Source organism: Passer domesticus, unplaced genomic scaffold (genome assembly GCF_036417665.1).
Source record: "Passer domesticus isolate bPasDom1 unplaced genomic scaffold, bPasDom1.hap1 HAP1_SCAFFOLD_208, whole genome shotgun sequence".
Classification (NCBI taxonomy): domain Eukaryota; kingdom Metazoa; phylum Chordata; class Aves; order Passeriformes; family Passeridae; genus Passer; species Passer domesticus.
Window position 1 is genome coordinate 32417 of NW_026989989.1, and position 22852 is coordinate 55268.

General features: G+C 50.5%; 2 protein-coding genes across 5 annotated transcripts; one reads left to right on the forward strand and one right to left on the reverse strand.

Moving 5' to 3' along the window:
• Window positions 1-1849: 1849 nt before the first annotated feature.
• Window positions 1850-12946, reverse strand: LOC135292114 (DNA-directed RNA polymerase II subunit RPB9). Of its 4 annotated transcripts, none has more exons than XR_010354641.1 (7): window positions 12845-12946; window positions 8677-8731; window positions 7620-7693; window positions 6174-6248; window positions 4319-4370; window positions 2255-2932; window positions 1850-1990 (listed from the first exon to the last, which is right to left on the reverse strand). XR_010354641.1 is itself a non-coding variant. In XM_064406347.1 (7 exons), exons 1-6 carry the CDS (start codon window positions 12901-12903, stop codon window positions 2870-2872), a joined length of 378 nt encoding a protein of 125 aa, XP_064262417.1. In that variant the 5' UTR covers window positions 12904-12946; the 3' UTR covers window positions 1950-2655; window positions 2838-2869. The 4 variants fall into 4 exon arrangements, 3 of the variants coding, with proteins under 3 accessions (XP_064262417.1, XP_064262419.1, XP_064262418.1); XM_064406347.1 differs by having other exon boundaries at window positions 1950-2655; window positions 2838-2932; XM_064406349.1 differs by having other exon boundaries at window positions 1950-2932; window positions 12845-12930.
• A 3323-nt stretch (window positions 12947-16269) lies between these two features.
• Window positions 16270-20074, forward strand: LOC135292113 (tubulin-folding cofactor B-like). Its single transcript, XM_064406346.1, is given in 7 exon segments — window positions 16270-16386; window positions 16388-16414; window positions 16503-16599; window positions 17037-17158; window positions 17160-17229; window positions 17338-17410; window positions 19861-20074. Coding segments are annotated over 7 exon segments (585 nt in total). The 5' UTR covers window positions 16270-16308; the 3' UTR covers window positions 19979-20074.
• Window positions 20075-22852: the final 2778 nt, after the last annotated feature.

Consider the following 22852-nt stretch of genomic DNA (forward strand, 5'->3'; position numbering starts at 1 on the left):
CCTAAAATTCCCTTAAACAATCCCTAAAATTTCCTTAAAAATTCCTAAAATTTACTAAAAAATTCCTAAAATTCTTTAAAAATTCCTAAAATTTCCTTAAAAATTCCTAAAAATCCCTTTAAAATTCCCTAAAAATTCCTAAAATTTCCTTTAAAATTCCTAAAAAATTCTTTTAAAAACTCCTAACATTTCCTAAAAAAAATCCTTAAAATTTCCTAAAAATTTCCTTAAAAATTCCTAAAAAATCCCTAAAAAATTCCTAAAATTTTCTAAAAAAATTGTAAAATTCCCAAAAAGTTTCCTTAAAAATTCTAAAAATTCCTAAAATTTCCTAAAAATTCCCTAAATTATTTCCTGGAGCGGCTCAGGGTTTGAAACCCCTCCCCCTTCCTTCCCCAAAATCCCCAAAAATTCCCCAAAATTCCCAAATTCCTGTTTATAAAACACTATATTTGTATAAATGGCACCGTTTTTATCCCAAATCCCAAATTTTTTTTTTCCCTTTTTTTTTTGCTGGTTTTGGGATGAGGGGAAAATTCCCAACATTTCCCCAAAATGTCCCCAAAATTTGGGATTTTTCCCTCCCCGTTCCCTCCTTTTTTGTCTTATTTAATCCCCTCCCCCATCCCGTTCCCCTTCCCAGAAAATTTTGTGGGTAGGAATAAAAATTCCCAAAAATTTTGTTGGTTTGAGTTTGGAATTTTGGGGGGAAAAAAGGGAATTTTTGGGGGAAAAATGGGGAAATTTGGGGAAAAAATGGAATTTTGGGGGAAAAAAGGGAATTTTTGGGGGGAAAATGGGAATTTTGGGGGAAAAAATGGGGAAATTTGGGGAAAAAAGGGAATTTTGGGGGGAAAAATGGGAATTTATTTGGGGAAAAAGGGAATTTTGGGGGAAAAATGGGAATTTATTTGGGGAAAAAGGGAATTTTGGGGGGGAAAAATGGGAATTTATTTGGGGAAAAAGGGAATTTTGGGGGGAAAATGGGAATTCTGGGGTGCCGGGGATTTATTCTGGGGTCACTCCTGGGTCATTTTGGGGTCCTGGGTCACTTTTGGGGTCCAGGGTCACTTTTGGGGTCCAGATTTGGTTTTGGGGTCTCAGAGGTTGTGGGGGTCACTTTTGGGGTCACTCCTGGGTCATTTTTGGGGTCCTGAAATCACTTTTGGGATCGCTCCTGGGGTCACTTTTGGAGTCCTGGGTCCATTTTGGGGTCTCAGAGGTTGTGGGGGGCACTTTTGGGGTCCAGGGTCACTTTTGGGGTCACTCCCACAGTCATTTTTGGGGTCTGGGGTCACTTTGGGGTCCAGGGTCACTTTTGGGGTCACTTTTGGGGTCTCAGGGATCCATCCAGTGTCACTTTTGGGTCATTTTTGGGGTCACTTTTGGGGTCCAGGGTCACTTTAGGGGTCACTTTTGGGGTAATTTTTGTGGTCCAGGGGTCACTTTTGAGATTGCTCCTGGATCATTTTTGGGGTCACTTTTGGGGTCACTCCTGGGTCATTTTTGGGGTCATTCCTGGGGTCATTTTTGGGGTCACTCCTTGGGTCACTTTTGGGGTTCTGGGGTCACTTCTGGGGTCACTCTTGAGGTTATTTTAGGGTCACTTTTGGGGTCATTCCTTGGGTCACTCCTGGGGTCACTTTTGGGATCGCTCCTGGGTCATTTTTGGGGTTTTCCTGGGGTTATTTTTGGGGTCACTCCTGAGGTCACTTTTGGGGTCACTCCTGGGGTCCTGGGCCACTTCTGGGGTCACTTCTGGGGTCACTTTTGGGGTCCAGGGATCACTTTTGGGATCGCTCCTGGATCATTTTTGCCGTCACTTTTGGGGTCAGGGGTCACTTTTGGGGTCTCAGGGATCCATCCAGAGTCACTTCTGGGATCACTCCTGGGTCATTTTTGGGGTCACTTTTGGGGTCCTGGGTCACTCCTGGGGTGACTTTTGGGGTCCAGGGTCACTTTTGGGGTCACTTTTAGGGTGAGGGGTCCACTTTTGGGGTCTCAGGGATCCATCCAGAGTCACTTTTGGATCACTCCTGGGTCATTTTTGGGGTCACTTTTGGGGTCACTTTTGGGTTCCAGGGTTACTTTTGGGGTCCAGGGTCACTTTTGGGGTTCCTCTGGGATCGCTTTTGGGGTCCAGGGTCACTTTTGGGGTCACTCCTGGGGTCACTTTTGGGGTCCAGGGTCACTTTTGGGGTCCAGGGTCACTTTTGGGGTTCCTCCGGGGATCGCTTTTGGGGTCAGGGGTCACTTTTGGGGTCTCAGGGATCCATCCAGAGTCACTTTTGGGATCACTCCTGGGTCATTTTCGGGGTCACTTTTGGGGTCCTGGGTCACTCCTGGGGTCCCTCCTGCGTTATTTTTGGGGTCCCTCCTGGGGTCACTTTTGGGGTCACTCCGGGGGTCACTTTTGGGGTCCAGGGTCACTTTTGGGGTCACTTTTAGGGTCTGGGGTCACTTTTGGGGTCTCAGGGATCCATCCAGAGTCACTTTTGGGATCACTTCTGGGTCATTTTTGGGGTCACTTTTAGGGTCATTTTTGCGGTTATTTTTTGGGTCACTTTTTGGGTCACTCCAAGATCATTTTTGGGGGTCACTCCTGGGGTCACTTTTGGGGTCCAGGGTCACTTTTGTGGTCCCTCCGGGGGTCACTTTTGGGGTCCCTCCTGGGTTATTTTTGGGGTCCCTCCTGGGTTATTTTTGGGGTCCCTCCTGGGTTATTTTTGGGGTCCCTCCTGGGGTCACTTTTGGGGTCACTCCTGGTCATTTTTGGGGTCACTCCTGAGGTCATTTTTGGGGTCCAGGGTCACTTTTGGGATCGCTCCTGGGTTATTTTTTGGGGTCCCTCCTGGGGTCACTTTTGGGGTCACTCGGTCCAGCGGTGGCCGCAGTGCGGGGCCGTGCACACGTAGTAAAGCCTCATGGCGTCCTGTGGGATTTGGGGGAAATTTGGGGAAAATTCCTGGAAAACTTCCCCAAAAACCTCCTCACAAAATACCCCAAAACCCCTCCCCAAAGTCCCCCCCCCCAAAAATCCCAAATCCCCCAAGACCCCTCCCCAAAATGCCCAAAAACTCCAACAAAAAACCCCAAAGTCGCCTGGAAGTTCACCCACAACCCCAAAACCCCAAAAATTCCCAAAGACTTCTCCCAAAATCCCCTGGGACCCCTCCCCAAAAAAACCCCAAAATCCCCTGGGACCCCTCCCCAAAAAACCCCAAAATCCCCTGGGACCCCTCCCCAAAAAACCCCCAAAATCCCCTGGGACCCCTCCCCAAAAACACCCCAAAATCCCCCAAGACCCCACCCCAAAAAACCCCAAAACCTTTCCCCAAAATCCCAAAAAAACTCCAATAAAAAACCCAAAATCCCCCAAAAAACCCCAAAATTCCCAAAAACTCTTTCCAAAATCCCCTGGGACCCCTCCCCAAAAACTTCCTGGGACCCCCCCAAAAAAACCCTTTTTGGGGAGGGGTCCCAGGAGATTTTGGGAAGGATTTTGGGGAGGTTTTAGGGAGAATTTTGGGTTTTTTTAAGGAGAATTTTGGGGTTTTTCTGGGGAAGATTTTGGGGTTTTTTTGGAGGACTTTATGGAAGGATTTTGGGGTTTTTTTGGGGAGAATTTTGGGTTTTTTAGGAAGATTTTTAGGAAGGATTTTGGGGAGGTTTTAGGGAGGATTTTGAGGTTTTTTTAGGAAGATTTTGGGGGCTTTTTAGGGAGAATTTTGGGGTTTGTTTTAGGGAGGATTTTGGGGTTTTTTGGGGAGAATTTTGGGGTTTTTGGGGAGGATTTTGAGATTCTTTTAGGGAGGATTTTGGGGTTTTTTAGGAAAATTTTTAGGAATATTCTGGGGTGGTTTTAGGGAGAATTTTGGGGTTTTTTTTAGGGAAGATTTTGGGGTTTTTTGGAGAATTTTTGGGAAGGATTTTGGGGAGGTTTTAGGAGGATTTTGGGTTTTTTTGGGGAGAATTCTGGGTTTTTTTTAGGGAGGATTTTGGTGGTTTTTTGGGGAGAATTTTGGTTTTTTTGGGGAGGATTTTGGGGTTTTTTGGGGAGAATCTTGGGGGGTTTTGTTTTGGGAGGATTTTGGGGTTTTTGGGAGTATTTTGGGTTTTTTTTTAGGGAGAATTTGGGGGTTTTTTTTAGGGAGATTTTTAGGAAGGATTTTGGGGGGTTTTTAGGGAGAATTTTGGGGTTTTTTTTAGGAAGAATTTGGGGTTTTTTAGGAAGGGTTTTGGGGAGGTTTTAGGGAGAATTTGGGGTTTTTGGGGAGGATTTTGGGATAATTTTGGGGTGTTTTTGGGTTGGTCTCACCTCGGCGCGGGCGCTGTGGGACTGGAAGAACACGGCCTCCTTGTGGCCACACCTGCACAGGGACACCGGCGCTGTCCCCAAAGCTCCCGCGTGTCCCCAAGGTGTCCCCAGGTGTCCCCAAGGTGGCTCTGATGTCCCCAAGGTGTCCTCAAATGTTCCTGATGTCCCCAAGGTGTCCCCAAGGTGTCCCCAGGTGTCCCCAAGGTGTCCCCAGATGTTCCTGATGTCCCCCCAGGTGTCCCCAGGTGTCCCCAAATGTTCCTCATGTCCCCAAGGTGTCCCCAAGGTGTCCCCAGATGTTCCTCATGTCCCCAAGGTGTCCCCAAAGGTCCCTGATGTCCCCAAGGTGTCCCCAGGTGTCCCCAGCATGTCCCCAAAGGTCCCTGATGTCCCCAAGGTGTCCCCAAATGTTCCTGATGTCCCCACGGGTCCCCAAAGGTCCTCGTGTCCCCAAGGTGTCCCCAAATGTTCCTCATGTCCCCAAGGTGTCCCCAGATGTCCCCAAATGTTCCTCATGTCCCCAGGTGTCCCCCCAAGGTGTCCCCAGGTGTCCCCAAATGTTCCTGATGTCCCCAAGGTGGCTCCCAGGTGGCTCTGATGTCCCCAGGATGTCCCCAAAGGTCCCTGATGTCCCCCAGGTGTCCCCCAAGGTGTCCCCCAAGGTGTCCCCAAGTGTCCCCGAAGCTCCGTGCTGTCCCTTAGGTGTTCCTCAAGTGTCCCCAAGATGGCTCTGATGTCCCCGAGGTGGCTCTGATGGCCCCCAGGTGTCCCCAGATGTCCCCAACGCATCCCTCAAGTGTCCCCCAGGTGGCTCTGATGTCACCCAGGTGCCCCCAAAGGTCCCTGATGTCCCCAAGGTGTCCCCAGGATGTCTCTAAGATGTCCCCAAGGTGCCTCTGACATCCCCCTCATATCCCCCAAGTGGGCTCTGATGTCCCCAAGGTGTCCCCAGGTGTCCCCCAGGTGACTCTGATGTCCCCAAGGTGGCTCTGATGTCCCCCAGGATGTCCTCAAGTGTCTCCAAGGTGTCCCCAGGTGTCCCTCACATGTCCCCAAGGTGTCCCCAGTGTCCCCCAGGTGTCCCCAAGTGTCCCCAAGGTGGCTGCAATGTCCTCCAGGATATCCCCAGATGTCCCCCAGGTGGCTCTGATGTCCCCAGGGTCTCCCCCAAGGTGTCCCCAAGGTGCCTCTGATGTCCCCAGGTGTCCCCAGGTGTCCCCAGGATGTGCACAAGGTGTCCCCATATGTCACCCCAGATGTCCCCCAGGTGTCCCCAGGTGTCCCCAAGGTGGCTCTGATGTCCCCAAGGTGTCCCCAAGGTGGCTGCAATGTCCCCCAGGATATCCCCAGATGTCCCCCAGGTGGCTCTGATGTCCCCAGGTGTCCCCAAGGTGTCCCCGAAGTGTCCCCAGGTGTCCCCAAGGTGGCTCTATTGTCCCCACGGTGTCCCCAAAGGTCCCTGATGTCCCCAAGGTGTCCCCAGTGTCCCGAGGATGTCCCCAAGGTGTCCCAAGGTGTCCCAAGGTGTCCCCAAGGTGGCTGCAATGTCCTCCAGGATATCCCCAGATGTCCCCAAGGTGGCTCTGATGTCCCCAGGTGTCCCCAGGATGTCCACAAGGTGTCCCCCAGGTGTCCCCAGGTGTCCCCAGGGTGTCCCCAGGTGTCCCCAAGGTGTCCCCAGGTGTCCCCAGGGTGTCCCCAGGGTGTCCCCAGGTGTCCCCAAGGTGGCTCTGATGTCCCCCCAGGTGTCCCCAGGGTGTCCCCAGGGTGTCCCCAGGTGTCCCCAAGGTGGCTCTGATGTCCCCCCAGGTGTCCCCAGGTGTCCCCAGGTGTCCCCAGTGTCCCCCGGGCTCACTTCTGGCACGGGTGATCCTCGGTGCGGGGCAGGGTCGGGTCCTGCGACACGTCCGCGATGATCTGGGTCAGCTCGCTGCAAAAACACCCAAAATCCCCCAAAATTACCCCAAAATCCATCCCAAATCCACCCAGAATTCCCCTAAAATTCCCCCCAAAACCCCTAAAATCACCCCAAAATTCCCTAAAATTACCTAAAAATCCACCAAGAATTCCCTAAAATCACCCCAAAATTCCCCAAAATCCACCCAGAATTCCCCAAAATTACCCTAAAATCCACCCAAAAATCCCCAAAGTTACACCAAAATCCTTAAAATTACCCCAAAATCCACTCAGGATTCCCTAAAATTACCCCAAATTCCCTAAAGTTACCCCAAAATCCATCCCAAATTCCCTAAAACTACCACAAATCCACCCAGAATTCCCTAAAATCCACCCAAAATTCCCTAAAATTAACACAAAATCCACCCAGAATTCCCCAAAATTACCCCAAAATTCCCCCAAAATCCACCCAGAATTCCCCAAAATTCCCAAAATTGCCCCAAAATCCACCCAGAAGTCCCCTAAAATTCCCCGGAAATTTGGGAATATTTTAAGGATATTTTTGGGCTATTTTGGGAACATTTTGAGAATATTTTTGGGATATTTTGGGAACATTTTAAAGATATTTTGGGGAATATTTGGGAACACTTTAAGGATATTTTGGGGAATATTTGGGGACATTTTGGGGACATTTTGGGGGATATTTGGGGACATTTTGGGGATATTTTGGGGAATATTTGGGAACATTTTGGGGATATTTTGGGGAATATTTGGGAACATTTTAAGGATATTTTTTGGATATTTTGGGAACATTTTGAGGATATTTTGGGGACATTTGGGGGATATTTTGGGGGATATTTGGGGACATTTCGGGGACATTTGGGGGATATTTGGGGACATTTCGGGGACATTTGGGGGATATTTTGGGGGATATTTGGGCACATTTTGGGGACATTTTTGGGATATTTTGGGAACGTTTTGAGGATATTTTTGGAACATTTTTGGAACATTTTGAGGACATTTTGGGGCATATTTGGGGACATTTTGGGGATATTTTGGGGACATTTTGGGGATATTTTGGGGACATTTTGAGAATATTTTTGGGATATTTTTGGAACATTTAGAGGACATTTTGGGGAATATTTGGGGATATTTTGGGGAACATTTTAAGGATATTTTTGGGATATTTTGGGCACATTTTGGGGCCATTTTGGGGATATTTTGGGGAATATTTGGGAACGCTTTAAGCATATTTTGGGGAATATTTGGGGATGTTTGGGGAACATTTTGGGCACATTTTGGGGATATTTTGGGGAACAGTTTAAGGACATTTTGGGGCCATTTTGGGCACATTTTGGGGCCGTTTTGGGCCCGTTTGGGGCCGCCCCGAGGGCTGCGCACTCACTCCACTTCGTGCGTGATCTTGTTGACGTAGATGCAGCTGTTGTCGGCCTCCTGCTGGTAATCGCAGTTCCTGCACTGGGACGGACTGGGATGGACTGGGATCCACTGGGGGGGACTGGGATGGACTGGGAGAGGTGTGGGATGGACTGGGAGGGGATTGGGTAATCGCAGTTCCTGCACTGGGATGGACTGGGATGGACTGGGATCCACTGGGGGGGACTGGGGGGGACTGGGATGGACTGGGATCAACTGGGGGGGACTGGGATGGACTGGGAGGGACTGGGATGGACTGGGGGGGACTGGGGGGGACTGGGATGGACTGGGGGGGGACTGGGGGGGGACTGGGATGGACTGGGATCCACTGGGGGGGACTGGGGGGGACTGGGAGGGGATTGGGTAATCGCAGTTCCTGCACTGGGACACACTGGGATGGACTGGGATCCACTGGCGGGGACTAGGATCAACTGGGACAAAACTGGGAGGGGATTGGGTAATCGCAGTTCCTGCACTGGGACAAACTGGGATGGACTGGGAGGGACTGGGATGGACTGGGAGGGACTGGGATGGACTGGGGGGGACTGGGAGAGGTGTGGGATGGACTGGGATGGACTGGGATCCACTGGGGGGGACTGGGGGGGACACTGGGAGGGACTGGGAGGGACTGGGACAAACTGGGACGGACTGGGAGGGACTGGGAGGGACTGGGAGGGACTGGGACAAACTGGGATGGACTGGGAGGGACTGGGACAGACTGGGATGGACTGGAGGGGCTGGGACGGACTGGGATGGACTGGAGGGGACTGGGAGGGACTGGGACGGACTGGGATGGACTGGAGGGGACTGGGAGGGACTGGGATGGACTGGCAGGGACTGGGAGGGGCTGGGATGGACTGGGAGGGACTGGGATGGACTGGGGGGGGCACTGGGATGGACTGGGTTGAACTGGGATGGACTGGGTTGAACTGGGATGGACTGGAATGGACTGGGCTGAACTGGGCTGAACTGGGAGGGGTCAGGGCCCAGTCCCAGTCCCAAACTGGTCCCAGCTGGGCACTCACAGCGTAGAGCAGGATCCGGTTCTCCTTGTCCTCCTTGGGGTACAGCATGTTGTTACTGGGCAAACTGGGGTTACTGGGAGGCTCCGGGGGGGAAACTCCCGCCCTTTCCCCCACAGAATTCCCAGTTTTTCACACTCAAAATTCCTAATTTTTCCTCACAAAAATTCCCAACTTTTCCCCACAAAAATTCCCAATTTTTCACCACAAAATTTCAATTCTCCCCCCTCAAAATTCCCATTTTCCACCGCAAAATTCCCAAATTTTCCCCACAAAATTCCCAATTCTTTACTTTGAAATTCTCACCTTTTCCTCCTCAAAATTCCCATTTTTCCCCACAAAATTCCCAAATTTTCACCACAAAGTTCCCTATTTTTCCCCACAAAATTCCCAATTTTTCCCCACAAAATTCCCAATTGCCACCACAAAATTACTAATTTTCACAACAAAATTTCCAATTTTCCCCCTCAAAATTCCCAATTTTTCTCCACAAAATTTTCAATTTTCCCCCTCAAAATTCCCATTTTCCCACCACAAAATTCCCAATTTTTTACTTTGAAATTCCCACCTTTTCCTCCTCAAAATTCCCAATTTTTCCTCCAAAAATTCCCAAATTTTCTCCACAAAATTCCCAATTTTTACTTTGAAACTCCCACCAATTTCCTCCTCAAAATTCCCAATTTTTCTTCACAAAAATTCCCAATTTTTTCCCCACAAAGTTCCCAATTTTCCCCCCCAAAATTCACAATTTGTCCCCACAAAGTTCCCAATTTTTCACCACAAAAATTCTCAATTTTCCCGCCCTCAAAATTCCCACTTTTTCCCCTCACAATTCCCACCATTTCCCCTTCAAAACTCCTGACATTTTTTTCCCCACCATTCCCAATGTTTTTCCCCCTCACAATTCCTGGGTTTTTTTCCCAAAAAAAATTCCTGATATTTTTCCTTCACAATTCCTGGGTTTCCCCCTCAAAATTCCCAGTTTTCTTCCTCATAATTCCTGTATTTTCCCTCACAATTCCCTCTATTTTTTCCCTCATGATTCCCTTTATTTCCCCCCACAAAATTCACAATTTTCCCCCTCACAGTTCTCTGGTTTTCCCTCAAAATTCTCATTTTCTCCCTCATGATTCCTGGGTTTCCCCCTCACAATTCCCGATGTTTTCCCCTCACAATTCCTGTTTTTTTTCCCTCACACTTCCCCCTTTTTCCCCAAAAAATTCACAAATTTCCCCCTCACAATCCTCTGTATTTTTCCCCTCACAATTCTCTGTATTTTTCCCCTCACAATTTTCCGTATATTTCCCCACACAATTACCAGTGTTTCCCCTTCCCAATTCCCGATATTTTTTCCCTCACAATTCCCAATTTTTCTCCTCACCATTTCCCCCGTTTTCCCCCTCAAAATTCCCACTTTTCCTCCTCACAATTCCCGATGTTTCCCCCTCACACTTCCCGGTTTTTTCCCCTCATATTTCCCCCTCCTTTCCCCACAAAATTCACAATTTTCCCCCTCACAATTCTCTGGTTTTCCCCTCAAAATTCCCATTTTCTCCCTCACGAATTTCTCCCTGGGTTTCCACCTCACAATTCCCGTCTTTTCCCCTCACAATTCCCGATGTTTCCCCCTCACAATTCCCGTTTTTTTTCCCTCACACTTTCCCCTTTTTCACTCCAAAATTCACTAATTTCCCCTCACAAGTCCCGTTTTTCCCCCCTCACAATTCTCTGTATTTCCCCCCCACCTCATAATTCCCGCTATTTCCCCCTCACAATTCCCAATTTTTCTCCTCACCATTTCGCCGTTTTCCCCTCAAAATCCCCACTTTTCCTCCTCACAATTCCCCGACGTTTTCCCCTCACAATCCTCTGTATTTTTCCCCTCACAATTCCCTGTATATTTCCCCTCACAATTCCCAGTGTTTCCCCTTCCCAATTCCCGATATTTTTTCCCTCACAATTCCCAATTTTTCTCCTCACCATTTCCCCCGTTTTCCCCTCAAAATTCCCACTTTTCCTCCTCACAATTCCCGATGTTTCCCCCTCACACTCTCCCGTTTTTTTTCCCCTCATATTTCCCCCTTTTTTTCCCCCAAAATCCACAAATTTCCCCCTCACACTTCCCGGTTTTTTTCCCCTCATATTTCCCCCCTCCTTTCCCCACAAAATTCACAATTTTCCCCCTCACAATTCTCTGGTTTTCCCCTCAAAATTCCCATTTTCTCCCTCACGAATTTCTCCCTGGGTTTCCACCTCACAATTCCCGTCTTTTCCCCTCACAATTCCCGATGTTTCCCCTCACAATTCCCGTTTTTTTTCCCTCACACTTTCCCCTTTTTCACTCCAAAATTCACTAATTTCCCCTCACAAGTCCCGTTTTTCCCCCTCACATTCTCTGTATTTCCCCCCACCTCATAATTCCCGCTATTTCCCCCTCACAATTCCCAATTTTTCTCCTCACCATTTCCGCCGTTTTCCCCTCAAAATCCCCACTTTTCCTCCTCACAATTCCCGACGTTTTCCCCTCACAATCCTCTGTATTTTTCCCCTCACAATTCCCTGTATATTTCCCCTCACAATTCCCAGTGTTTCCCCTTCCCAATTCCCCGATATTTTTTCCCTCACAATTCCCAATTTTTGCCCTCACCATTTCCGCCGTTTTCCCCTCAAAATTCCCACTTTTCCTCCTCACAATTCCCGATGTTTCCCCCTCACACTTCGCGGTTTTTTTTCCCTCACACTTCCCCTTTTTTCACCCCGAAATTCACAAATTTCCCCCTCACAATTCCCGTTTTTCCCCCTCACAATTTTCTGTATATTTCTCTTCACAATTCCTGCTTTTTTCCCCTCACAATTCCTGATGTTTTCCCCTCACAATCCTCTGTATTTTTCCCCTCACAATTTTCTGTATTTTTCCCTCATAATTCCCTAGATTTTTCCCTCACCATTTCTGCCGTTTCCCCCTCAAAATTCCCAATTTCCTCCTCACAATTCCTGTTTTTTTTTTCCCTCACACTTCCCCCTTTTTCCCCCCAAAATCCACAAATTTCCCCCTCACAATTCCCGTTTTTCCCCTCACAATTTTCTGTATATTTCCCTTCACAATTCCCGCTTTTTTCCCCTCGCGATTCCTGATGTTTCCCCCTCACAATTCTCTGTATTTTCCCCCTCACAATTCTCTGTATTTTTTCCCTCATAATTCCCTAGATTTTTTGCCCTCACCATTTCCGCCGTTTCCCCCTCAAAATTCCCAATTTCCTCCTCACAATTCCCGATGTTTTCCCCTCACAATTCCTGGTTTTTTTTTCCCTCACACTTCCCCCTTTTTCACCCCAAAATCCACAAATTTCCCCCTCACAATTCCCGTTTTTCCCCTCACAATTTTCCGTATATTTCCCTTCACAATTCCCGCTTTTTTCCCCTCACAATTCCTGATGTTTCCCCCTCACAATTCTCTGTATTTTTCCCCTCACAATTCTCTGTATTTTTTCCCTCATAATTCCCTAGATTTTTTCCCTCACCATTTCCACCGTTTTCCCCTCAAAATTCCCACTTTTCCTCCTCACAATTCCCGATGTTTCCCCCTCACACTTCCCGGTTTTTTCCCCCTCATATTTCCCCCTCTTTCCCCCCAAAATTCACAAATTTCCCCCTCACAATTCCCGTTTTTCCCCTCACAATTCCTGGTGTCTTCCCCTCACACTTCCCCCTTTTTCACCCCAAAATCCACAGATTTCCCCCTCACAATTCCCGTTTTTCCCCTCACAATCCTCTGTAACTTTCCCCTCACAATTCCCGATGTTTCCCCCTCACAATTCCCGTTTTTCCCCTCACAATCCTCTGTAACTTTCCCCTCACGATTCCCGATGTTTTCCCCTCACAATTCCCGTTTTTCCCCTCACAATCCTCTGTAACTTTCCCCTCACGATTCCCTCTATTTTTCCCCCTCACAATTCCCATTTTTCCCCTCACAATCCTCTGTAACTTTCCCCTCACGATTCCGACGTTCCCCCCTCACCATTTCCGATGTTCCCCTCACGATTCCCGCCATTCCCCGCTGCACCGCGCCTGTGCCCCCCGCCTCTCCCCGTGCATCCCCGGCGCATTCCCGCTGTTTCCCCCGCCCACATTCCCGCTGTTTTCCCGATGTTTTCCCGGTGTTTTCCCTCACCATTCCTGACAGAACCGGATCCCCACGAAGCCCGGCTCGTACGCGCCGTCCCCGTCCATGGCTGCTCGGACACGCCCCTTTCCACCTCCTCCCTCATCCCATTGGTAAACCACCCGTCAATCACTCACTTACCAGCTTCTCATTGGTCAACATGCCCTTAGACCTGCTCCCTTATTCCTATTGGTTAATCCTATTTACACCTCCCATTCTTTATTTTATTGGTCCACCCACTCTTAGACACGCCCTACTCTTCTTCTTATTGGCTGAGCTTCTATTTTCCCCTCCCTTTGTCTCTTCCTATTGGCCAACCTTCATTTATCCCGCCCTTCATGCTTCTATTGGGTAATTTTCTCTTAGTCCCGCCTTTTCTCGGTCGCTATTGGTGGGTTTATATCACGTGATCCCATCTGGCAGCTCTGATTGGCCGCTCCCTCACCGGTCCCGGCTGTGGCGGCCCGTGAAGGTTCCAGAAGCGGCTCCGGTTCGGGCGGGCGCGGAACCGTTCGGGGGTCCCGGTTCGGGAGGCCCGGAGGCTCCCGGAGGCTCCCGGAGGCTCCCGGCGGGGCTCGGGGAGCTGCCGGCGGAGCCTGGGTGTGTCCGGGGCTGCCGGCTCGGCTCCGGTTGGGCGGTACCGGCGGGGCCCGGTCGGTACCGGAGCCATGAACGGCGGCGGGGCCGGGCCGGGCCCGGTGTGGCTGGCGGTGAGCAGCTCGCTGAACGCTTTCCGTGCCTGCAAGCGCTTCTCGCCCTCGCTCACCATCGCCGAGCTCAAGGTACGGCAGCGGGGGAACGGGACCGGGATAATGGGAACCGGGATAACGGGGCAAAGGGAACCGGGATAACGGGAATGGATCTGGGATAATGGGAACGGGATCGGGATAATGGGAACCGGGATAACGGGATAAGGGAACCGGGATAATGGGAACGGGACCGGAATAATGGGAACCGGGATAACGGGGTAAAGGGAACCGGGATAACGGGATAACGGGGCAAAGGGAACCGGGATAACGGGATAGGGGAACCGGGATAATGGGAACGGGATCGGGATAATGGGAACTGGGATAACGGGATAAGGGAACCGGGATAACGGGGTAAGGGAACCGGGATAATGGGAACGGGACCGGGATAATGGGAACCGGGATAACGGGGCAAAGGGAACCGGGATAACGGGAATGGATCTGGGGTAATGGGAACGGGATCGGGATAATGGGAACTGGACCGGGATAAGGGAACCGGGATAACGGGATAAAGGGAATGGGACCGGGATAATTGGAACCGGAGCGGGATAAAGGAACGGGACCGGGATAAGGGAATGGGAGCGGGATAAGGGAACCGGGATAACAAGATAAGGAACCGGGATAACGGGGTAAGGGAACCGGGATAATGGGAATGGGACCGGGATAATGGGAACGGGATAAGGGGAACCGGGAAAACGGGATAAAGGGAATGGGACCGGGATAACGGGACAGCGGGAATGGGAGTGGAATAAGGGAACCGGGATAAGGGAGCTGGATCAGGATAATGGGAATGTATCCGGTATAATGGGAACGGGAATGGGATAACGGGAATGGGATAACGGGAATGGGATAACGGGAACGGTATAACGGGGGTTAATGGGAACGGGACCGGGATAGGGGGAACGGGAGAATGGGATCGGGACTGGGATAACGGGAACCAGACTGGGAGAACAGGATGGGGAGAATGAGAAAGGAACTCAGATAACGGGAATGGGAGCAGGATAATGGGAATAAGACCGGAAGAATGAGAATGGGATAACGGGAACTAGGATAAGGAGAACGGGGTAACGGGAACCAGACTGGGAACGGGACTGGGATAACGGGAATGGGACCGGGATAACGGGATTGGGAGACTGGGAATGGGACTGGGATAACGGGAATGGGACCGGGATAATGGGAATGGGACTGGGATAACGGGACTGGGAGACTGGGAATGGGACTGGGATAACGGGAATGGGAGACTGGGAATGGGACTGGGATAACGGGAATGGGACCGGGATAATGGGAATGGGACTGGGATAATGGGATTGGGAGACTGGGAATGGGACTGGGATAACGGGATTGGGAGACTGAGAATGGGAGTGGGATAAGGGAATGGGACAGTGGGAACAGGATAGGGATGACGGGAATGGGACTGGGATAAAGGGAATAGGACCCAGGTAATGGGACCAGGATAACGGGAATGGGATCGGGATAATGGGAATGGGATAACGGGATAATGGGATTGGGAGACTGGGAATGGGACTGGGATAACGGGATTGGGAGACTGGGAATGGGACTGGGATAACGGGAATGGGACAGCGGGACCAGGATCGGGATGACGGGAATGGGACCGGGATAAAGGGAATAGGACCCAGGTAATGGGATTGGGATAACGGGAATGGGGTCGGGATAATGGGAACCAGGATGGGATTGGGAGAACGGGAATGGGATGGGAATAACGGGAATGGAACCAGGACAACGGGAACTGGGCCAAGAGCCCCTGAACCCAGACCTGGAGCCCCAAATCCCAAACTGGGAGCCCAAAATTGGGACCCCAACCCCAAACTGGGACCAAAACCCCAAACTGGGACCCCCAAACTGGGACCCCCCAAACTGGGACCACTGGGATTTCCCAGTGTCTCCTTCCAGTGCAAACTGGGAGCTACTGGGGGGATCCCTGTGCCACTCCCAGTGTCCCCAGTGTCCCTTCCCAGTGTCCCCAGTACACCCAGTGGCATTCCCAGTGCTGCCACTGTCCCCAGTGCCATCCCCAGTGTCCCCAGTGCCACTCCCAGTGTCCCCACTGTCCCCAGTGCCATCCCCAGTGTCCCCAGTGTCCCCCAGTGCCACTCCCAGTGTCCCCAGTACACCCAGTGGCATTCCCAGTGCTGCCACTGTCCCCAGTGCCATCCCCAGTGTCCCCAGTGCCATCCCCAGTGTCCCCAGTGCCACTCCGAGTGTCCCCAGTGTCCCCAGTGCCACTCCCAGTGTCCCCAGTGCCACTGCCAGTGTCTCCAGTGCCAGTCCCAGTGTCCCCAGTGTCCCCAGTGTCCCCCTCCCAGTGCAAACTGGGGCTGCTCCATGTCCTGCATGGAGCTGGAGCTGTTCAGTGCTGAGGACAAACCCTTGGGGACACTGGACTGGGACTGTCTCAATGTCCCCAGTGCCGCTCCCAGTGCCACTCCCAGTGTTCCCAGTGTCCCCAATGTCCCCAGTGCCACTCCCAGTGTCCCCAGTGTCCCTTCCCAGTGCAAACTGGAGCTGCTCCACGTCCTGCATGGAGCTGGAGCTGTTCAGTGCTGAGGACAAACCCTTGGGGACACTGGACTGGGACTGTCTCAATGTCCCCAGTGCCACTCCCAGCGCCACTCCAGGTGTCCCCAGTGCCACTCCCAGTGTCCCCAGTGTCCCCGTGTCCCCTCCCAGTGCAAGCTGGAGCTGGTGGTGGGCTCCCCGGCGTCCTGCATGGAGCTGGAGCTGTTCGGCGCCGAGGACGAGCCCCTGGGGACGCTGGACTGTGACGAGGCCCTGCTGGGCTCCTACCCCCGTCACCGACGGCTGCCGCGTGCACGTGGGTGTCCCCGCGTCCCCTTGTGTCCCCTCCCGGTGTCCCCGGGGCGGGGACGGCCCCGCTGAGGGACGGTGCCACCCCCCTGCAGGTGACGGACCGGAGCGGGGCCCGCGCCGGGCAGTTCGAGGACGTGTCACAGGTGGCCAAGTACGAGATGGCCGAGAGCGACTACGACAAGAGGACAGGTGGCCTTGGGGAGCGGGACCGGGAATAGGAACGGGACCAGCGTGTCCCTGTCCCCAAAGTGCCACCCCCGGTGTCCCTACAGAGTCCCTGCGCTCCTGGGGCTGCTGGGACCAGGAACGGGAGCAGGAACGGGACTGGGACCAAGAATGGGAACGGGATCAGAACTGGGAATAGGAGCAGGAACAAGATCAGGAATAGGAACGGGAATGGGATTAGGAGTGGGACTGGGGTGTCCCTGTCCCCAAAGTGCCACCCCTGATGTCCCCCGGTGTCCCTGCAGAGTCCCTGCGCTCCTGGGGCCGAGAATGGGATTGGGAACGGGACTGGGACTGAGAATGGGACTGGGAGCGGGACTGGGAATAGGAACGGGACCGGGAATGGGAGCGGGACCAGCGTGTCCCTGTCCCCAAAGTGCCACCCCCCGGTGTCCCCGCAGAGTCGGTGCGCTCGTTCCTGCGGCAGCGCTCGTGGGGCCGCTGGGACCGGGAGCGGGAGCAGGAGCGGCAGCGGCAGCGGGAGCAGCGGCGCGCTCAGGAGGCGGCGGCGGCGGCCGCGCTCCCCGCTCGGGGCGCGCTGCGAGGTGCGGGTGCCGGGCCAGCCCTGCCGCAGGGGCTGCATCGCCTTCGTGGGTGCGTGTCCCCTCCTTGTCACCCCTTTGTCACCTTTTTGTGGTGTCCCGGGGCGGAATTCCCGGTTTTTTTCACGGTTTTTTTGATGTTTTTTTTTTTGTCTGGAAGGTGAGACGGATTTCAAGCCGGGGGTTTGGGTGGGGGTGCGCTACGATGAACCGCTGGGCAAGCACGACGGAAGGTGAGGAGGGGGTTTGGGGGGGGTTTGGGGGGTCCTGGAGGGGTTTGAGGGGATTTTAGGGGGTCCTGGAGTGGTTTCAGTGGGATTTTGGGGGGTCCTGGAGGGGTTTGAGGGGATTTTGGGGAGGTTTAGGGGGGTCATGGAGGGGTTTCAGGGGGGTTTGGGGGGTCCTGGAGGGGTTTGGGGGTCCTGGAGTGGTTTCAGGAGAGTTTAAGGGGTCCTGGATGGGTTTTGGGGGGGATTTTAGGGAGTCCTGGAGTTGTTTCAAAGGGATTTTGGGGGGGTCCTGGAGGGGTTTGGGAGGTTCTGGAGGGGTTTGGGGGAGTTTGGGAGGTCCTGGAGGGGTTTTGGGGGGTCCTGGAGGGGTTTGAGGGGATTTTAGGGGGTTCTGGAGTGGTTTCAGGTGGATTTGGGGGGGTCCTAGTGCAGTTTCAGGGGGATTTTTGGGGTTCTAGAGGGTTTTGGGGGAGTTTGGGGGGTTCTGGAGGAGTTTTGGGGAGATTTTGGGGGGTCCTGGAGGGGTTTGGGGGGGGGGGGTTTGGGGAGGTTTTGGAGGTCCTGGAGTGGTTTCAGTGGGATTTGGGGGATCCTGAAGGAGTTTGAGGGGATTTGGGGGGATTTTAGGGGGTCCTGGAGTGGTGTCAGGGGGATTTTGGGGGGGTTTTGGAGGTCCTGGAAGGGTTTGGGTGGGCTTTGGGAGCGTCCTTATCACCCCAAAATCCTCTTTATCACTCCTAAAATCCCCTTTATCACCCCAAAATCTCTTCTCTCTCCCTAATTGCTCCCTTATCACCCCAAATCCCCTTTATCCCCCCAAAAATCCCGTTTATCACCCCCAAAATCCCTCCTATCTCTCCCTTATCATCCCAAAATCCCCCTTTATCACCCCCAAATCCCTCTTATTACTCCCTTAGCACCCCCGAATCCTTCTTATCTCTCCCTTATCACCCCAAAAATCCCCTTTATCACCCCAAAAATCAGCTTTATCACCCCAAATCCCTTATCTCTCCCTTATCACCCCAAAAATCCCCTTTATCACCCCAAAAATCAGCTTTATCACCCCAAATCCGTTATCTCTCCCTTATCACCCCCAAAATTTCTTATCTCCCCCTCATCTCTCCATTATTGATTTCTCTCTTTTTCTTATCACTCTCACCACTCCCTTATCACCCCCAAATCCCCCTTATCTCTCCCTTATCACCCTCAAATTCCCCTTTATCACCCCAAAATCCCTTATATCTCCCTTATCCCTCCCTTATCAACCCCGAAATCCCCTTTGTCACCCCAAAATCCCTCTTATCTCTCCCTTATCACCCCAAAAATCCCCTTTATCACCCAAAATCCCCTTTATCACCCCAAATCCCCCTTTATCACCCCCAAAATCCCCTTTATCACCCCCAAAATCCCCTTTATCCCCCCAAAAATCCCCTTTATCCCCCCAAAAATCCCCTTTATCCCCCCAAAAATCCCCTTTTATCACCCCCAAAATCCCCTTTATCACCCCCAAATCCCCCTTATTACCCCCTTATCACCCCAAAATCCCCTTTTATCCCCCCAAAAATCCCTTTTTATCACCCCAAATCCCGTTTATCACGCCAAAAATCCCGTTTATCACCCCAAAATCCCCTTTTATCACCCCAAATCCCCTTTATCACCCCAAAATCCCCTTTATCACCCCAAATCCCCCTTATCTCTCCCTTATCACCCCAAATTCCCTTTTATCACCCCCAAAAATCCCCCTTATCACCCCAAATCCCCTTTATCACCCCAAAATCCCCTTTATCCCCCCAAAATCCCCTTTATCACCCCAAATCCCCCTTTATCACCCCCAAAATCCCCTTTATCCCCCCCAAAAATCCCCTTTATCACCCCAAAATCCCCTTTATCACCCCCAAATCCCCCTTATCACCCCAAATCCCCTTTATCACCCCAAAATCCCCTTTATCACCCCAAAATCCCCTTTATCCCCCCAAAAATCCCCTTTATCACCCCCAAAATCCCCTTTATCACCCCCAAATCCCCCTTATCACTCCGTTATCTCGCCCTTATCTCTCCCTTATCACCCCAAAATCCCCTTTATCACCCCAAATCCCTTATCTCCCCCTTATCACCCCCAAAATCTCCTTTACCACCCCAAAATCCCCCCTATCTCTCCCTTATCACCCCCAAATCCCCCTTTATCACCCCAAAATCTCTTCTCTCTCCCTAATCTCTCCCTCATCACCCCCAAAATCCCCTTTTATCACCCCCAAAATCCCCTTTATCACCCCAAAATCCCCTTTTATCACCCCCCAAAATCCCCTTTATCACCCCAAAATCCCCTTTTATCACCCCAAAAATCCCCTTTATCCCCCCAAAATCCCGTTTATCACCCCAAATCCCCTTTTATCCCCCCAAAATCCCTGTTTATCACCCCAAATCCTTTATCTCTCCCCCTTATCTCCCCCCAGCGTGGGCGGCCGCCGTTACTTCGAGTGCCCCCCGAATTTCGGCGCCTTCGTGCGGCCGCAGCACGTCACGGCCGGGAGCTTCCCGCCCGAGGACGACGGCCTGGACCAGGAGCTCTGAGCGGAAATCCCGGAATTATCCCGGAATTCCCCAAAATCCCGGAATTCCCACCGCTTTTCCCCGCTTTTTTCGGGGAAAAAATCGCCCAAAATTCGCCGTTTTCGCCTCGTTTTTGGGGGGGAAGGAGAAAAAATTGGGGAGTTTTGGGGGTTTGTTCTTCTTGAATGTGAGGGATCCCAAAATTCCCAAAATTATCCCAAAATTCCAGCTGGGATTCCCAAAATTCCTCCTAAAATTCCCTCCAGGATTCCCAAAATTTCCAAAATTATCCCAAAATTCCCTCCAGGATTCCCAAAATTATCCCAAAATTCCCACCAGGATTCCCAAAATTCCCCAAATTATCCCAAAATCATCTCGAAATTATCCCAGAATTCCTGCTGGGATTCCCAAATTTCCAAAACTATCCCAAAATTCCTTCAGAATTCCCAAAACTATCCCAAAATTCCCGCCGCTTTTCCCGCTTTTTTCGGGGAAAAAATCGCCCAAAATTCGCCGGTTTTGACTCGTTTTTGGGGGGAAAGGAGAAAAAATTGGGGAGTTTTGGGGTTTATCTGGCGGGGGGATCCCAAAATTCCTCCTGAAATTCCCAAAAATTATCCCAAAATTCCCACCAGGAGTCCCAAAATTATCCAAAAATTCCCCAAATTATCCCAAAATTATCTCAAAATTATCCCAAAATTCCAGCTGGGATTCCCAAAATTATCCCGAAATTCCCCAAATTATCTCAAAATTATCCCAGAATTCCTGCTGGAATTCCCAGAATTCCCTCCAGGATCCCAAAATTCCAGCTGGGATTCCCAAAATTATCCCAAAACTCCCAAAATTATCCCAAAATTCCGACCAGGATCCCAAAATTGTCTCAAAATTCTTGCTGGGATTCCCGAAATTCCCAAAATTATCCCAAAATTCCCAAAGGTATCCCAAAATTCCTCCAGAGTTCCCAAAAGTCTCCCAAAATTCGTGTTGGGATTCCCAAAATTATCTCAAAATTCCTCCTGAAATTCCCAGGATTCCCAAAATTCCTGCCTGGATTACCAAAATTCCCTCCAGGATCCCCAAATTCCCAAAATTTTCCCAAAATTCCTCCAGAATTCCCAAAATTATCCCAAAATTCCCAAAAATCCCAGAGCGTTTCCCGTTTTTTCTGGGGAAAAAATTGCCCAAAATTCGCCTTTTTCAGTTTGGCTTTTTGGGGGGGGAAAATCCCCAAATTTCCCCAGAATTCCCAAAATTCCTCCCGAAATTATCCCAAAATTCCCTCAGAATCCCAAAATTCTCCCAGACTCCCAAAATTCCTCACAAAATTATCCCAAAATTCCTCTCGGAATTCCCGAATTCCTCCCCTGTCGCTCCGGCCCTGCCGCACGTTGGGCGCCCAAAGGGGCGTGGCTTTGTGGGGGCGTGGCTCATTCCAGCCAATCAGAACACTCCTGGGGTGGGTAAAGGGGCGTGGCCCCTCTGGCCCCTCCCCCAGCCCAAAAAAGGCGTTTTTGGGTGGAAAATTCCAGTTTTGTGGGAAAATGGCGGCACTGACCAATCAGAGCGCAGGGTTTGAGGGAGGGGGCGGGGCTGTGATGATTGACAGGCGGCTCAGCCAATGGGATTGCAGAGGGGTGTGGTCATGGGGCGGGGCTGTGAGCAGCCATTTTGGTTGGGGAGGGGCGTGGTCATCATAAAGGGGGTGTGGTCATGAATATTAATGATGTTCCAAAGGGGCGTGGTCAGAGTTGGGGGAAGGGGAGGATTCCCAATTAAATCCCAGCCCAATTATTAATTAAATACTAATTAAATCCCCTCTTAATTCCCAATTAAACTCCAATTAAATCCCAATAAAATCCCTGCCCAATTCCTAATTAATTCCTAATTAGACCCCATTGAAATCCCAATTAAATCCCAGTCCCAATTCCCAATTAATTCCCCATTTATTCCCAATTTATTTCCATTTAAATCCCAGTTCCATCTCAATTAAATCCCAGTTCAATCCCAATTAAGTCCAAATTTTCCCAGCCCTGATTCCCAATTAAATCCCAGTTAAATCCCAGTTCAACCCCAACTAATTCCCAATTTTCCAACCCCAATTCCCAATTAAATTCCAATTAAACCCCAATTTTCCAACCCCAATTTTCAATTAAATCCCAATTAATTAAATCCCAGTCCAATTCCCAGTTAAATCCCAATTAAATCCCAGTCCAACCCCCATTAATTCCCAATTAAACCCCAATTTTCCAACCCCAATTCCCAATTAAATCCCAATTAATTAAATCTCAATTAAATCCCAGTTCCAACCCCATTAATTCCCAAATAAATCCCAGTTCAATCCTAATTAATTCCCAATTAATTCCCAATTCCATCCCAATTAAATCCCAAATCAATCCCAATTAATTCCCTATTTTCGGACCCCAATTCCCAATTAAACCCAAATTAAATCCCAATTAATTAATTCCCAATTAAACCCCAGTCCAATCCCAATTAAATCCCAATAAAATCCCCAAAAAAATCCCAGCCCAATTCCCAATTAATTCCCAATTAAACCCCAATTAAATCCCAATTAATTCCCAATTAAACCCCAATTTTCCAACCCCAATTCCCAATTAAATCCCATTAAATCCCAATTAAACCCCAGTTCCATCCCAATTAATACCCAATTAAATCCCAATTAATTAAATCCCAATTAAATCCCAGTCCAATCCCAATTAAACCCCAATTTTCCAACCCCAATTCCCAATTAAATCCCAATTAATTAAATCTCAATGAGATCCCAGTCCAATTCCCAATTAAACCCCAATTCCCAATTAAATCCCAATTAAACCCCAATTAAATTGCAATTTATTCCCAATTAAATCCCAATTAAATCCCAATTAATTTCCAATTAAA

Excerpts from the sequence above, each read along its gene's own strand:
- LOC135292114 (XM_064406347.1), bottom strand. The coding sequence starts at position 12,903 with ATGGACGGGGACGGCGCGTACGAGCCGGGCTTCGTGGGGATCCGGTTC. Across the intron at positions 7,694-8,676 it reads ACCGGATCCTGCTCTACGCT|TGCAGGAACTGCGATTACCA; the intron begins GTGAGTGCCCAG and ends AGTCCGTCCCAG. Across the intron at positions 2,933-4,318 it reads CCCACAGCGCCCGCGCCGAG|GACGCCATGAGGCTTTACTA; the intron begins GTGAGACCAACC and ends CAAATCCCACAG.